Source organism: Pungitius pungitius, chromosome 1, assembly GCF_949316345.1.
Source record: "Pungitius pungitius chromosome 1, fPunPun2.1, whole genome shotgun sequence".
NCBI lineage: Eukaryota > Metazoa > Chordata > Actinopteri > Perciformes > Gasterosteidae > Pungitius > Pungitius pungitius.
The window spans coordinates 16,995,958-17,012,188 of record NC_084900.1 but is presented as its reverse complement, the minus strand read 5'-3'; the positions used below and the strand labels follow the sequence as shown (position 1 = coordinate 17,012,188).

General features: G+C 46.9%; 2 protein-coding genes across 3 annotated transcripts; one reads left to right on the top strand and one right to left on the bottom strand.

Annotated features, from left to right (window-relative positions):
- The first annotated feature begins 496 nt into the window (after window positions 1–496).
- Window positions 497–3,711, top strand: LOC119222013 (transcription factor-like 5 protein). 2 transcript variants are annotated; one of them, XM_037478335.2, is made up of 7 exons: window positions 497–1,106; window positions 1,533–2,044; window positions 2,126–2,252; window positions 2,345–2,465; window positions 2,549–2,726; window positions 2,855–2,996; window positions 3,324–3,711. In XM_037478335.2, the coding sequence occupies exons 2-7, from the start codon at window positions 1,542–1,544 to the stop codon at window positions 3,447–3,449; spliced, it is 1,197 nt and encodes a 398-aa protein (XP_037334232.2). In that variant the 5' UTR covers window positions 497–1,106; window positions 1,533–1,541; the 3' UTR covers window positions 3,450–3,711. The 2 variants fall into 2 exon arrangements, with proteins under 2 accessions (XP_037334232.2, XP_037334233.2); XM_037478336.2 differs by lacking the exon at window positions 497–1,106 and having other exon boundaries at window positions 1,432–2,044.
- Window positions 3,712–4,255: 544 nt separating this feature from the next.
- On the bottom strand, window positions 4,256–16,019 carry col9a3 (collagen, type IX, alpha 3). Its single transcript, XM_037478270.2, has 32 exons — window positions 15,784–16,019; window positions 14,944–15,012; window positions 13,854–13,889; window positions 13,088–13,159; window positions 12,895–12,948; window positions 11,566–11,601; window positions 11,214–11,237; window positions 11,057–11,110; window positions 10,862–10,915; window positions 10,665–10,706; window positions 10,514–10,570; window positions 10,348–10,401; window positions 10,182–10,235; window positions 10,045–10,098; window positions 9,892–9,945; window positions 9,706–9,759; window positions 9,567–9,620; window positions 9,437–9,490; window positions 9,272–9,325; window positions 9,145–9,189; window positions 9,003–9,056; window positions 8,832–8,885; window positions 8,251–8,304; window positions 8,097–8,168; window positions 7,458–7,493; window positions 7,278–7,322; window positions 6,984–7,016; window positions 6,309–6,455; window positions 6,175–6,229; window positions 5,893–6,075; window positions 5,398–5,475; window positions 4,256–5,233 (listed from the first exon to the last, which is right to left on the bottom strand). Exons 1-32 carry the CDS (start codon window positions 15,847–15,849, stop codon window positions 5,049–5,051), a joined length of 2,037 nt encoding a protein of 678 aa, XP_037334167.2. The 5' UTR covers window positions 15,850–16,019; the 3' UTR covers window positions 4,256–5,048.
- Between the last annotated feature and the right edge of the window lie 212 nt (window positions 16,020–16,231).

Sequence of the window (16,231 nt, the reverse complement as noted above, 5' to 3'; positions counted from 1 at the left end):
CTTTCTGTTTGTGATAATTAATTAAACTGTACATGTTTTAGAGCTACAATCAGCTACAATCAATCAAGTCTATTGTACTGTACATGATCTGTATTATCTTGAGAAACCAGGTCATGATTTCTGCAAAAAGACACTTTTTTTTGGAGGCTATGAGTTTACTCCCAATATATCTAAAGAAATGCAGAGGACATTTACATTGCAAATATCCATAATTAGGCATCTTAAAACAATCTAGACTCATAACAGGTAAAAGGAACACTGTATTTGATTTTGTTTTTACTTTTTTTTTCAAAACATTTTTGGACCCAACATATTTGGACATTTTTTCAAAACATTTATCAACGTAACATATTTGGACTTTTCTTTCAAAAAACAATTCCACCTCGAATTAGGACATTTTTTGTCATAAAATTGTTTTTTTTGCCCCATGAAATTGTTCAGTCTTAATGTATTCTTTATAAATATATATTTTTTCCATAACATTTTTGTAGAGAGTAGAAATTTGCATGGGATGTTATGAAGTCGGAATAACAAGTTCATGTTGTACCGGAAGAGGGCGACAGCATTCAGTCAGCAGGAATCACAGCATCCACCAAATATTGATGTACTTTCTTATTCTATATTAACTCTAACCGTGTACACAATGAGAATAGCCCGTTTCCGATGGTCTACTGTGTGATTCTACACATAACTCTGCATTTAGACTCCCGTTTAGACTCCTCTCGTTTATTGTAACGACGATTACATGTTGCCATAGTTACCAAAAAGTTAAAAAATTAACTGAATAAAAAATCTCCGTCCATCAAACCTACAAGTACATATTGTGCCAGTTGGTGGGATATTTGCAATAGTTTGATGTTAGTAAATAGAATATTCAAGTTTAAGTCACCACTAATGCGTTCGTGCGCAGCATGTTATGGGGGGAAAATACTTCATCCAATTAATTTACAACCCTACATCTTATTTTGTGAGGAGTGAGAGGACGGATGGGTGTAATGCAACTTGTTGAGCGGTTAGGTCGGTCAGTGCGGGTCAGATATCTTCTTCTTCTGCTCTAACGTGTCGGCCCACCGCGGCCATCGCTCCTTCGTCCCGGCGCCGTCAAAGTAAGTCCGTGACCCAAGAATAACGCCCCGCAGACACCGAGGAGGGATCTTTATTTACTCGTATAAATCGAAGAGTAAAACTTTAGTTTTAATAAGTTTGCTGTTTACTTTTTAACGTTCGTGTTAGATTCACCCCAACGGCTCTTCAAATGCTAAAGAGCGTTAGCTTAAAGTTGGCTCTTTGGCTAACGTCGAGTCACGAGCCAACGTTTTGCTTTTGGTGGTTAGCTAGGCAACGACTCACACATCGCAACGTTAACTTTTAGTTTTCCGGCTAATTTTAATGAATAACTTAGTCAAATGTTTAAGGTTATTATTCTGAGAGAGTTGTCTTTCCACGGGGTGGCTGATTAACATGGACTCAGGCTATAACGCCTGTGATGATGTCACTATTTGAAGCGTCACGTTCTCTTCCTCGATCTCCAGAAGTGAAGGATGTCGTCGTACCCCTCGGCTTGTGCAACCCTCCCCCACGAACCACCTTCACCCATGACCATCGATCACGGCCAGGTGCCGGGACCCGAGCCCGGTCTGATGGAGATGTCCGAGGTCGAGTACACACACCTCCAGCACCTCTTCCACCCACACCTGGAGCCGCACGCCGTCGCCCTCTCAGACGCGCCCGCCGCCAGGCGCCACGCTGCGACGGATAAGGACGAAGCTCCGGCTTTGCCCATCGTCACCACTCGAGCTATTGACCTGGCGACCTTGACCGATGAACACTACCAGGTGATGCCAGGAGAGAAGACGCCGGGTTCTCCCGGGGTGGTCCCGGGTTCCGTGCTGGCCAGGGTCCGAGGCCAAGACACCCTGACTGAGATGCGCGCTTCACAGGCGCGAACCAGATCGGGCGCCAGGGTCTGCTTGGAGAAAAGGTTCAACGCCCTGTCCGCCGACACCCCGAGACCGCAAGTGGTCCAGTCCGCTGGTTTCAGCAAGTAGGCGTCACTCATACAGTAAACATTGCCCCCTTGGTGCTCACTTCCCAGACGTGCAAAACCTCTGTTTTTGTGTTTCAGTTTTCTGACAATGCTTCAGCAGTCGGCAGAGGCGCAAGAGACAGTTGTACACGTGGCGAATCCGTTTGAGGATTGCTTCCCGCACGGAGGCGGCGTATTTGACCAAGTCACCAACATATGTGAACAAGTATGATTTAAAAAAAAAAAAAAGCGTAGCTGCATTGGAGAGCACAGGTAGAATTCACTGATCAATCCTCTGTTTTCCTGTTTTCACCTCAGGTGATTAGCAATAATCCTTACATGGTTGAACCCAACAAGCATCCAGTCCGGGTCGTCACGAAAGCCCACTACACAAGTGGCAGCAACTCAACAGAGGAGCAGCAGTTGGTGACCATAGGAAGTAATGACCAGTCCTCCGTACCCTCTCTTGTTTCACACGTCGCTGTTTGTGTCTTCATTTAGTGTTATACTTTTTCTGAAAAGATGACGCGGCCGTCTTCAGGAAGCACAGAAGCCCCCGCGGCCCCAGACCCGGCCGGCCTGCGTCGGCTTCCCCGGACTCCGCCGGAGGATGCGGGGGCGGCACCTCGAAAAGAGCTCGACCTCATATGTCACTCATCCAGCGCAGGGAGAGACACAACAACATGGAGAGGGAACGCAGGTGAGCCAAGTAATCCATGACCAAATGTGTGTAATTAGCTCTCCGGTCGCTTAATGACTCATTCTCTCACTGCTATTCCCTAATGAACACTTGATAGAGACGCGGGTAACATCTTTGCTTGTGCACAGGAAGAGGATCCGTTTGTACTGTGACGAGCTGAACATGCTGGTGCCGTTCTGTGACTCGGATACAGACAAAGTCACCACCCTGCAGTGGACCACCGTCTTCCTCCAATACCTCCAGCAAACATACGGAAACGCCTTCAAAGAAGTGAGCTTGCGGCGATTGGCTTCATCATCCCGCTGCTAAATTATTTGAGGCTGGAAACCCGCGGCTGCTCCATCCGTCCGCCCAACGAATAAATAATGCAGATGGCTCAATAAGGCTTTTGTTATTATCCAATTGTCCTTCCTTTTACTGCGTGAAATCAAATCAACTTTATTATTTGTCTGTGGTGGATCCCCTAGCATTTCAGCCTGAGGAAATTTATTTACAAGCTAAAAAATAGATCTTTGCAGCAAACCTGGAGTGAAGAGGTGCAGGCTACGTGGGCACACACTCAGCCACAATCATGTGCTATTCTTCCCGCTTTTACAGGAGTTCCAGAACGCATGCGCTGATGGAAAAGAAGCCTTTCTTAATTCCAGCTCTTCTCTCGGCCTGGACGCGATCTACCAGCTGACGGATGAGGCTCTGGGCATCTCTCATGGGGTCGAGCAATGACCCTCTCACTGCGACACACGTGTGAGTACGTTTAGGATAGCTAGTGGCTAAGGGTTACGCCCATGGGTTGTAACATTAGAAACGACAAAATGCCTCCTCTTGAGAGGAGCTCTGCTTCGGACGACATGACGCTTGTTTCGAAAGTGGAAAGTTTCCAGTCTCGGTTCCACCGGATGCTGCAACATGTCTGGTCTACTCCAGCAAACCCCTCTGCGTCAGGATAGTGATGGAAGGTATTCCTTCCACACACACACACACACACACACACACACACACACACACACACACACACACACACACACACACACACACACACACACACACTTCATTGAGCTATACACAGGGGGCAGTTTCCCTTTGAAAAAACTGATAGTGCATAGTAATGATTTGAATTTATCTCTTCAGCTATCGTATATTTTTATTATAAGTAAACTTTTTACATGCTTGATTCCAAAAAGAAAAGTGTATAAAATGTTTGTAAATGCACTGAAATACTGGAGGGTTGCTACTTTGTGAATTAATGGCATTACTTTTTTTTTTGTGGCGTTGGCACATTACTCTGACATACAGACTGTTCATTTGATATGTAGAGAAGAGTAATGTTTTACTGAAAAGTGGCTTTATTTGTTCTTTCTTACAACATGTCGCTGTAGCATCTTACTGTACATACAACAGTCACCCACAATTAATAAATAGTATTTAAGGTCATGTATATTTAATAGTTACAGCACTGGTAGTACATAGTGGATGTGGTCATTGTAGTTTAAAAAAAGAATATATATATATATATTTATATATATATATATATATATATATATATATATATATATATATATTTGCTTCTACAATTATTAAATTAGTTTTACAATGTCTCATTTAGACATCCACAAGTTTTATTTAGGTTTTCCTTCTCAAATCTAGAGAATCAACTTCACATGTAATTGAAAAAACAAAGAAGCAAATGTTTCTTTTTAAAAAAGACTGAAAAGTTAGAAGTTTTTGCATTAATCTACACAATTTCTGGGCACCGTTGTATTTGTTTTTTTATTCCTTTTACAACACAAACACAGCTCCTTGACGGAGGCTTTTTGCCTCAGTTTCTTATTTCCATATCTTACACTGTAAGCTCGGATGTTGAGGTCATACCTGTGATTTACATTAACGGGCCATGATACATGCACGATGCCATCTGCCGGAAGGATGTTAACCGAGGTAACTGTGGCTTGGGAACATGTACAAAGTTTTTACACACCAAAGGACTCAATCGTTTTCCAGTTGTTTGTAGGTCAAGTCTTCTTATGTGATTCTGTAGAATATGGAGCAATGCGGTTGGTCTCTCGGACTCTCCGGTGCCTCTTGTTCTTTTATTTTCTGGATGTCATCTCGGTGTTTTTTTGTCTCTCAGTTGCTCTGGTATTCATGTCACTCCTGGGATGTTCCTCTATCACCTGTTTGATGTTACTCTTCCCATGTTGTGATACATGTATTTAAATAAAGAGGAAATTTCTTGTGATCGTTCTCCTTTCCTTCCTTCCTTCCCTCACTTATCACCCTTCCCTCCTTGGGGTGGAACGGCATCGCGTTGCAGGAGGTGGCTTCTTAATGGTTTTTGGGGTTGGAGGACTTTCCAGCGGCCGATGCTCCCTGGCAGGCCGTTGTGTCACAGATCCCTGGAGGTCCCTGGTGCCCCGTCCTACCTACCCTGCCGGCCTCTCCGGGCTCACCCGGGTCTCCCGGAGATCCGTCACGGCCGTCTTTAACAATTCCAGGTACTCCTGGAAGACCTGTGGACGGCGTAAAGGGAATGAGCCAAAGAGACCTTTCTCACTTCACATCTGAGGCGAGAAGTCAAAATGTTCCGAGTAAGGTGTCTCTATGAAGAGGGTACAGACTTTAGATCTGGGAATATCCAACATTCAAGCTCTAATTACTGCTTCAGGCCACAAACCTTGGTATCCTTGGTCTCCAGCGGGCCCGTCCACAGCTTTGCCAATGGGTCCCTTGTCACCATGGTTACCAACATCCCCTGTAGGGAAGAAGTGGTGGAATGTAACTTGTTGGATTTAAAAAAAAAATGTTTTTACCCTGCCACCTTTCAAAAACATGTTTAATTTTTTCAGTTAAAGACCTTTTCTTTCTGGCCCTGTTATCATTTCACAAGCTCTCAGATTCAACTCTAAGAGGCACTGAATTAAAGTACTTCACCGGATGCAAAACATTTTAAATTAACGATGCACTAAGTGATGTGTCTGTGTTAATCTAAACCAATGTCTGTCACAGTGATTTTTTTCTGTAGTAATAGTAACCCTTATTTCTGCTGATGCACTTGTGATTAGGGATTTTACATTTACTTAAGCCAAGGATCATCTTACATCACCGTTCAACTGACTTTTTTGGCTCCTTTCATTAGATCTACATTCGGTGCTGATTCCACTATTCTCACCTCTTGGTCCCGGGTCTCCGAGCTCTCCCGGCAGGCCTCTGTAGCCCGGGGGCCCACGTGGACCCGGGTGCCCGATCGAGCCCGCCACTCCCGTCTTCCCCGGAGTCCCCGCGGGGCCTGGTCGGCCCACCATGCCAGGGGCCAGGGGTCTACGAAGGTTAGCCGCCAGCTGTGCGATCTGGTCTGCGTGGTGGACAGAATAAAAAAAAAAAAAAAAGGCAAATCATCAAGGCTCCGCCTTTTATTCAAACCCACAGAGAGAGACTTAGAGAGACGTCTCACCATCGATCATTGAGCCGCACAGCTCTCTGATGTGCTGCTCACTCGTCAGTTTACCCTGAGACAAAAAGAGAACGCAGCGTTTGTAACGCCTCACGGGAACATTAAAAAAAAACACCAAAAATAACAACACTTACAGGAACGCCGGTCTTTCCTGCGATTCCGGGCCGACCCTGCTCCCCTTGGAAGCCCATTGGTCCCGTTTTTCCTGGAAGCCCTCTGGCCCCGAGCTCTCCTTGTGGACCCGTCACGCCTTTAGGCCCCAGTTCGCCCCGCTTCCCTGACTTTAAACAACAACAACTCTTCATTAGGGAACTAATAACATTTTGCAAAAAAGCCGAAATTAACTAAATTCACCCAAAAGCCTCAGATTCTATCGTTCAATAAATACCAGCCGGGGGCGGTCTGGGTCTGCTCAGGTCCTTGCGCGCGCGCGGGGCGGCCTCCTAACGGCTTCGTGAACCCCGACAATTACACCGAACGAAAGGAAGGCTCGTGAGTGCTTTATCTCTAATTGCATGAGTTGTGCTGTGGCTTAATACAGCCCCCCCCCCTGTGGCTAAAGCAGCAATACCTGACTAATTAATCCTATTAAACCTGGAATGTGAAGCGGAATCATGTGTGCAATGACTCCCAACGAGGGGGCAACCGCTCGGAGCCGGGTTGCATTTTTTTCAAGTTCAGTGAGGGAGTCGTTGACATGGAGGGAGTCGCTGCTAATTACACCCACGCACAACATCTGATCTGACGAGGTTTGTGTATCTAGCGAACAGGAGAAACAAAACGTAGATGACAACATGGATGCAGCTCACCTCTCCTTTTTGTCCCACTGGGCCGAAAGGACCCTGCCGAATAAAGAAGTGGGTACAAAAAAAAGCAGAACGTTACACAGCTTCAAACTTCCAACTTCATACGTGAGGCACCGTTGCTGCAGGTCACTGCACACCAAGGATTCAACCGAGTGATACAGGTGATTTAATAAGATACAAGTGAAGCAAAGGTGAAGATGTGCAACGTGTCAGAAATCGGTTATAAATCCATCAAGCTGCTGACGAAGAAACGACTCCGTCGGGTCAACCACTACTTGGACCCAAGAAGACACTCACCGGCTCTCCGTTCTCTCCTGGCAGGCCGTCACTTCCTGCCACACCCTGGAGACACAAGAGGGCATCTCAATTGTCTGATTCAACCGCTTCAGTTAACTATTTATTCATTATTACCATTAAAGAAAAGTCTGGGATATCTTGGGTGGCCACATTGTGTTTAAACTTGACTTAAATATTTACCATGTCTCCTTTAGGTCCGAGAGCTCCAACTGGACCCTACGGGGTTGAAAAAGGGGGGAGAGAGCGAGAGAGAGAGAGAGAAGGGGGGGGGGGGGGTGGAGAATATATGAGAGATATTTGTGGCAGAAGGAAAGGGGGATGAGGGGAAGGGCGGTGGGCCGTTTGAGGGGAACCTGCAGCGCTACAAAGACCGGCTTTGTCCCGTCCCCAGATTCTGAACAGGGGGCCTTTTTGTGTTTGAGGTCTCTGCAGAGTTTTTACCAACAGGGCCGAGGTGGGACGTCCCGCATACCGACACACTGTACCGCGTGGGTCTGTGTGTGTGTGTGTGTGTGTGTGCACGTTAAAAAGCTTCATGTTTGAAGGAGATTTCACCTGGTTTTGTTGTAGTTGGAACGATGAGTCAATCAATTGATTCGGTTTTCATAAGTGGTATAATAAGTACTATACTTAGTAGTATAGATTTTCTTTTTTGTATTCTTACAAAGCAAACGCTTTACTAATTGTAAATGAGACAATAACGTATAATTCAATAAACCAAGAAAATATATAAATTATTATTTATACAGTATCATGGATTATTTTGGATGACGTTGAGCGCAGAGACACATTGATTATTGTCACATATGTCGAACTCACCCTTTCGCCAAACTCTCCGCGAATACCTGTTGGACCTGGAAGACCTGGATCCCCCAAGGCTCCGGTAACCCCCTGCAGTGTGTGACACCCACACAGCCAGTGAGGAGAGTGAGTCAAGTGAAAGTGAACGGAGGGCGGATGTCATGCAACTGACCTGGAAGCCTTTCACTCCCTGAGGTCCAGCGTTGCCCGTCGGCCCAATGCCTCCCTGTTGGGAACAGACGTTGTGTTGTCATCCTACTGGGAAGAGCTTATGGTGGAAGTGAATAGAAATACAGAGATGCAGAGAAACTGGCGTGATGGTTTGTGTAAAGTGTGTGTTCATCTCTGTGTTCGTCTCATCGGCTTCTTTCCCGCTGGCTGCAGGTTCTTATGATAAAAACAAAGACCTCTCTGTCTCTGAATACCTGCTCTCATCACTGCTCCCTCCATCTCAGCCAGCCACTGAATGAGCCACAGTAGCATATCATTAACTTTGGGGGGGGGGGGGGGCGGCGGCATGTTAATATTCAGCTCTTCTAGTGTCACCTCGGGGTGTATGCTGCAGTCTCGATACATTCCAATATCCACACCGGTTGTTATGACAACGCATTTTAAAGTGTTGGAAAACTGAGTCTGTAAATTGGTCGAATCAGAACAGAACTATCCGTGCAGAGGAAATAATCACCTGGCTTCTAAATGGGGTAACGATTATTAGTAGACGCCGTTTAGTTCACGGTGGATGCATTGACTTACGGCCACGCCTCTGGGTCCAGGTATCCCCCGCTCTCCTGGGACGCCGATATCACCCTGAGGGAGGAGACAGTCAGCAGAGTCTCAGCGTTGTGAGGTTAAGTGACATGACAGCGATGCTGCGACTCCCGCACCCCCCCACCCCCCCCCAAGAAAAGCCCATCAGATACATACAGGAATACCTGGCTCTCCATAGGGTCCTGTCTCCCCAAACTTCCCTGGATCCCCCTGGAGAAAAAAAAGAAGAGAAGATCAATGTTATCTTCCAGGATCAAAATGTAATCTTTAAAATCCTCTAACTTGTCTTAATACTCACAACTGCCCCCGTAGACCCCTTTGAACCAGCTTTTCCTTGTAGACCCTGCACACCAAATATATAGAGAGTTATAATCAAACTCAGACTGGAGAGGACGTCCTTCATGAGACGTTTTCCAAAGACTCACAGGAAGTCCGTTGGGTCCTTTCTCTCCAACTACCCCGTGGCGTCCAGCATCACCCTGTCAACACAGTAAACACCGTCACCATGACACCAGCTTTGCTCGCACATTCCTGTCATGTGTGCAGCCCATTTAAGACCGGGGGATGCAGGAAGGAAAGGTTCAACTTACCTTCTCACCATCCAATCCGGGGGTACCGTCTTTGCCATCTCTGCCAGGGATACCCTGCAGAACACATTACACGATCTGAGAGGTGATTTATATCAAGATATCTATAATCTATAATCAAATACGCACTTACAGGCTCCCCTTTGGGTCCAGATCCTCCGGGACCTCCTTTGGGACCGATTTTCCCCTGTTGGAAGACACATCAGGCTGTCATTTATATGTGTGCTACAAAGAAGGGTGAAACTAATCACAACATAAAATATGCCACTGACAATTTCTCCTTTGGATCCTCTGAATCCCTGTGGTCCCTTTTCTCCCGCATCGCCCTGGAGGCATCAGATGAAACACACACAGCTATTCATTGATGGGACCAGCCGTCTATCCAGGACGTGAACTACTACCACCAAACGCTTTTATTTGTTTTACTGCACGTGCTTTACAAAAACGGCGAGACTCACTGTCTTTCCGATGATGCCAGCGATGCCTTGTTTGCCTCTGAAACCGGGCAGGCCCTACGGACAAAGCAAGAGCACACGGATTGAGACGCCTGCGCTGTGAGCGGGAGGAAGCAGGACAAGGGAAGGAGCGGCTGTGGTGGGACGGGTGCTTACTCTGTCTCCTACGGATCCTATTGGGCCTTGTAGACCTCTGAGACCACGTGGGCCCTGAAACACACCGGCAGAACATCATGAAGACACTTTGAAACCTCCCTGTGTTTTCCTCAAATGTCACTCTCTGTGTGACTCACCTGCAGACCCACAGTCCCAGGGATACCTGGTGGGCCGGGTGGCCCGGAGTCACCCTGGAGACGAAGCGGGACACCAAATTACAGAAAATAACAAAAACAATGTTTTGCACACACTCGGCCTTCTTCGATCACCTATCGCATCTATGTCACATAGGACGAAACTCACCTTCTCTCCGTTTTTTCCGACCTCTCCCTTGTCTCCCTTATGCCCCGTGTGACCCTGCATGAGCAGAAGCACAGACGGGTGAGGAGACCACGTCGTGGCCGACCACGTCGTGGCCGACGAAGAAGCATTTCATTCGAATGGGACAAGTGGCGGACACTTTATTCACCTTGAATCCCGGCATCCCAGACGGACCGGAGGGACCGGCGGGGCAGATGGCGGGACACTGCAGGGGGGGGGGACACAAGAGGACACATTTGAGGACTCCGCTACCGGGCGTGTTGCGTTGCGTCGTCTTCGCGCCGCTCTCACAGACTTACCAGAAGGTCGCCGCTGAGATCCTGCAGGGTGCCAGGAAGACCCTACGGGGGGGGGGAGGGAAACACAACACGCGTCAGTGAGTCCCTGCATTTCACATAGACCCCTCAAGAGATTCACTGGTGGGCCGCTGGTGGAAATAGAGTCACTTCAGCAGCAGCAACAGTCGTCAAGCACGTTTCTTGAGCGCTGCACTTACCGGCGGTCCGTCAGGGCCGGAAGGTCCGGGAAGTCCTGGAAGACCCTCGGCACCCTGGGAGACGGATAAAGAGCAGCGAGGTTTGAACAGTAACTTGAAAATAATGTGTTTTGCTTATCGCCGCCAATCGGATCTTCGACCTTCACCGGATTTTCAACTACTCAAATTAGCGGTAGAAAAAGGTTGGACACTCACCGCTGGACCTTGGGGTCCGACTCCGCCGGGCCACCCGTTGGTTCCAGGAAGTCCCTGTAAAAACAAAAACGACAGCGGATTAACGCAGGCAATTAGGGGGCGGCAGCAGCGTGTAACGTGTACCCGCATCGATCAGCGGATGGTGCCGTGTACTCACTGCAGCTCCTGTTCTCCCTCTGCCCTACGGAAGACACGGGAAGGCACGTTAAGTTCACGCATACCAAGGGGATCATTCGATCTGCTCAGTGGCATCGAGAGCCACCGCGTGAAGGCGTCACTGCTCTGATTACGCTTTGAGAGTTTGTTAACCCGACATGTGACAGTGTTTCTGACGGTGTTTGTGTTGCCTTGATGTCAGATGAGGCTTCTGAGTTCCAGTCTAGACTTTACAGAAGCAGAATTTATTAACTTGAGGATGTTAGCGGACGGGAGGAACGACTGCTGCGTAGCTCCGGGATGCTTCGGAGGTGTTACATGGTGTGTGTGTGTGTGTGTGTGGAGGTACTTACAGGAGGTCCAGGTGGCCCAGAAGGTCCAGGGTCTCCCTTTAGAGAGAAGGTCAGAACACCACAATCAACCTCACAGACATCATTAAACCAAGAAAGAAAGCACGGCCCAAACCCAGTGTCCCACTTAAACCCGGACCCTGAGGGACTCGACTGATGTCACCTGTTAACAGTGCAAGAGGCTGCAGGGGCTTGAAATGGCTTTGTTAATAAATGATAACTGATGACTTATGTACAATCTTGAATCTTTAAGTCAATTATTATTATGTCATTATAAAACGCCCATGTGTTTTTTTTATTACATTTATTATTGTTTACCTTTTTTTACACCTCTGGTAAATCCGTGTACAATGTCACAACGCTACGAATTGTAGTTCCCCCAGGAGAGTCTGTAGGAATGCTGACTCGTGGAAAGGATGCACAAAGGGCTGGTAAATGTCTCAAAGAGGTTCGACAGCGGCCCCTAGACCCCGTCTGCGACTGGGATCGGCCCCGTGAGGCCCACCTGTGACCCCTCTAAACGTGGTAACCCCTCCCACTCCCTAACGTTCCTCCACCTGCCTTCCCTGCTTCCTGGATGGGCGGAGCTTCAGAGTCAATAAAGGCAGCTAGCTCACCTGTGTCAAACTCAATCTAGAGCAAAGAAACCTGCTAGCCTTGTTTTTTTTTGCTCTTTGTTTGCCCCCCCCCACCCCCCTCACAGCTGTGTTTGTTGTCTGAGAGGTGGAGGGGCATAAAGAAGAAGCAGCGTGACACCGGGATGCTACACGACCGCATTCAGCGTGCAAACAAGACATCAAAGGCACACAAACCAAGACGTGGGGCAGCTGGACATTTTCTATTCTGAATAAATTGCTCCGCAGATTTCCGGCAATTATGAGAAATCTCGTCAGCACCGATTACTGCTGCGCCAGCTTTAGTCCTCTCATATCTTAAGGCTGGTGATTCTGTCTCCTGTTGCGTGTCTCTCAGAGGATAAACACCCGGGGCAGCGGATCATCATCATCATTATCCTCTGCTGCAACCTCTCGGGTTGGTGGGAAGACTGTGTGCATTCCAGGCCGGATTAGGGAAGCGGCAAAAAAATTAAAATCCCTCATTAAAGATACCAGCACCAAGAGGGTGAGCCGGGTAGACGGATCCATGCAGACGGAGGATACGAGCCCCTCTAGAACCAGAGTACAGTGTTCCTGCAGGTGGCTGACCTCAACTGGTTGATTAATAGGGGGTGGGGGCAGTTTGGGGTGGATAAGGTCACCCATTTTCAATTGGTTGCATCTTTAAGTGGTTCCGAAGTACCCCGGGGAGGCCAAAAGAGCAAGACACACTTACTGAATCCCCCGGGGGTCCATCCTTCCCAGCGGGACCATCGGGACCTGTCAAACCCTGAAGAGAAGGCACATGGCATTTAAAGAACCCTAATTTCCCTTCCATAACACAAGCGGCACTCTGTTTAAACATTCATTCCTGACATTCCTTTGAGAAAGGCAAGTGTGCAAGAAGAGTCAGTTTGATGGACACTCACGTCCACCCCTGGGAGTCCCGGCAGGCCTGGTTTTCCTGCTCCGCCTGGTAGTCCCGCCTTCCCTTTGGGACCCTACACAGATGAAGGTTTTGTGAAGTAGTGCACAACAAGTCAATTATTTATGAAACGCAATGATTGGGAACGCAAGTTCTAATTAATGTTACTTTCTTCTGACCGTCATCAGCCGAATAAAACTGGCAACAACTGGCAGCAAACGAGGGTTCAAGGTGAGAGTGCGGAGCCATTTGAGACAATTATTTCAGTGGATCATATCAGGTGCAAAAATTAGGAAGGGGGGGGGCAGAAAAGACGGGGGTATTATTTCCCTTCTGGCAAAAGACCGGTCAATTCTTCATGCGCAGAGCATGGAAGGGTCTTTCATTTTATTCTAATCATACATTTGTATTTCATTCTTTCCTTCAAAATAGAGTACATATAAAACTTTGCATAAACAATTTGTAGGAAAAGAGGATTTTCTTGTTTAGTTCACTGGAAACACTCTTCTATTATTCTGACAGCTTGAGTGGATTTACTGCAGTTCTTTTTCCTAACTCCATCACGTTTGATTCATGGTGCACCTTCTAAAGTGCTGATTGTTCGAAAATGAAGAGAAGATCCGAAAGACTTACTGCATCAAATTATGTTCATTAAAAAAAGGGGTTTAAAGAAAAAAAACATTATTTCACAGCATGAAATGTTCATCAGCGGCCTGATGACCCTTCATACAGTCCAAATAGAACAGACTTGATGTGTTGGAAAAACATACTATTTTCCCCGGTAGTCCAGCAGGTCCCGGTTTTCCCTGTTAACGAGAATTGAAAGAAATTACTTCACACACACAGCCTGATAAAATGTGCACTTGATGTACGCTGCAGCTTCACTCGTGGGGGGAGAAGAAACTCCACTAAACCCACCAAATGGCCAGTAGTTTGTTTTGCACAGAGAGGGAGCGGGGGGGGGGCTGGAGGTGCGAGGGGAAACCCTAGATGGTCTCAAAGGGAAGGTAATGTATCAATGGGCCCTCTGTGAGACCAGACTTTACACGAGTTACTAAAAATAATCACAACTTGAGAATTGCTGACATTGATAAAGAACTTATAAAGAAATTATTTCTTTGAACCAAAAAAAAATGTTACAAGTGATATAAAAGGGAATTCCTTTGTTAACAACTGTTAACACCTTCCTTGTAGTCCAATTTTCTTTTGTGACTTCAGTCATCACGTTGGTACTTTTGACGTTTAAAAAGTTGGATCAGGAAGTCTGGCGGCATCAGTCTCAGTGGCCTGTTCTGGTATTGTCAATATTTACCGACGAGATGGAAATCCACACATAGGAGGTGGACATTTAATGACTTAAGGACCAGGTAAGTGTCAAGCTTGTCCCAGTATGAATATGATTTAAGTTTGATTGGAAGTTAAATAGGAAAGGAAAAGTAACTGGGCAGTTTTTAATACTTGTTCACCTTCAGAAGTCCATTTATTAGACACTCAAACCCTGCCTACCTGGCATCCACTACTATGATGTCATACTCGGGGGCGGGGCTTGGGGAGGAGTCAATGTAACTTAAAAACGAACGTGCAGAAACATTTCAGCCCCATTCAAGCACAAAGAAAACACTTTCCACCACAACTTTCAAAGACAACTGGGAGTGACTTTTATGTACAAAACATTCCAACTTTATCTGTAACGTGAAACCCAATTTTTCTTAAAAGATTGAAAACTAAATCAGTAAAATGATTCAATCCCCATTCCAATGAGAGGCTAACATTTGTTCACTCAGCGAAGTTGATTAAACCCGAAACTATTACGAGGAGCAATCATTTTCAAATAGAATGGATCTGTTCTGTTCAACTCACATCGGTGCCATCCCTTCCCAGTGGCCCTTCGGGTCCTTGGGGCCCAGGAGCTCCTCTGGGTCCCAGCCTCTGCAACACAACATTTCATCAGATAATAAGTCCCTGCATTGTGCATCCTCCGTCACCAACAATCCAATTCCTGAATGAGGTTTTTGTGCTTTGGCATAAACTGAAATAACGGCAATGACAAATGTCTGCGTCGACCTGTATGATGGTGAGAAAATGTGTAAAGCTTTAATAAAAAGTATTCACTCTAAAGATGTAACTATATGAAATTCAACATATCTCATGATGTTAACAGGCGTGCTTAAATACTCTTTTCAGACTTCTACGCACAAGATGGAGCTTAAATAAGAGACTCGTGATAAAGCCCTTCATAGGTCATTTAAACCAAATAAACGCACTTCGCAGAGCTCCTGCTGCAGTCTGAGCGGACAGAGGTGGCATTGTGCGCTGATCTGCGGTCCGTGCATTCCACAGGCTCCGGTGAAAACGTTACCCCGAATTCACCAAATAGTGCGAACGACTAGTAGTCTAGTCTGAGGGAGGGGGGGGGGGGGGGGCAAAGAAAGGCCTGCAGGAGCGCAGAGGGGGAATACAGGAGTATTTACATTCACTGTGTAAAATCAGATAGAAACGGATTCTAGCAGGTATGCTGGGGCATGCATGCTGGGGCCAAAGCATATATATATATATATATATATATATATATATATATATATATATATATATATACTTTGGCTATGAAAACCAACAAAACCAACAAAAAACACCAACTAAGAGAAGCGCAGCATCTTTGAGACGGGACGCGGCCGGGGGAAGGACTGAGGACCACCTTACCTGGGCAGAGGAACATGTCAGCAGCTGGCACAGTAAGAGCACCCAAAGCGCAGAGAACACCGCCATGGCTCCGCAAACACCAGTCTCGGCGGGAATGAAAAGCCGTTTTAATCCGTCCCGGTTCCCGGCGCTCTCTCACTGCTCCCCCGGCCCCTTTAACCTCACGGCGCGCAGCTCCTGAATGGATTTACTCTCCTGGTTCCAGATAAACCCGAGTCTCCAGCCGAAGGGGCTGAACTCAATGTGGCGCACTGTGTGCGCACGGGGGTGAGGGGGTGAGGGGTTGAGGGAAGGGGGGGGGGGGGGGGGAAGGGGGGCACAGTGGTGAGGCGAGACAACTTCGGACACTAAGAAAGTGGGTTGAGCTATAAAAAAAAAGAAGTATCCTGGGGTTCCATTGAAACCAAATAGAAAAGGACTTAAAATGCGGGTTTTCCACGTTTGCAGA

What these genes read in the sequence shown, in the direction of transcription:
- LOC119222013 (XM_037478335.2), top strand. Translation starts at nt 1,542, where the DNA reads ATGTCGTCGTACCCCTCGGCTTGTGCAACCCTCCCCCACGAACCACCT. An exon ending in TCACCAACATATGTGAACAA is followed by an intron (nt 2,253 to 2,344) that starts GTATGATTTAAA and finishes TTTTCACCTCAG; the next exon opens with GTGATTAGCAATAATCCTTA. An exon ending in ACGGAAACGCCTTCAAAGAA is followed by an intron (nt 2,997 to 3,323) that starts GTGAGCTTGCGG and finishes CCGCTTTTACAG; the next exon opens with GAGTTCCAGAACGCATGCGC.
- col9a3 (XM_037478270.2), bottom strand. Translation starts at nt 15,849, where the DNA reads ATGGCGGTGTTCTCTGCGCTTTGGGTGCTCTTACTGTGCCAGCTGCTG. An exon ending in GAGGGAGAACAGGAGCTGCA is followed by an intron (nt 11,111 to 11,213) that starts GTGAGTACACGG and finishes TTGTTTTTACAG; the next exon opens with GGACTTCCTGGAACCAACGG. An exon ending in CTGGGATGCCGGGATTCAAG is followed by an intron (nt 10,402 to 10,513) that starts GTGAATAAAGTG and finishes CTGCTCATGCAG; the next exon opens with GGTCACACGGGGCATAAGGG.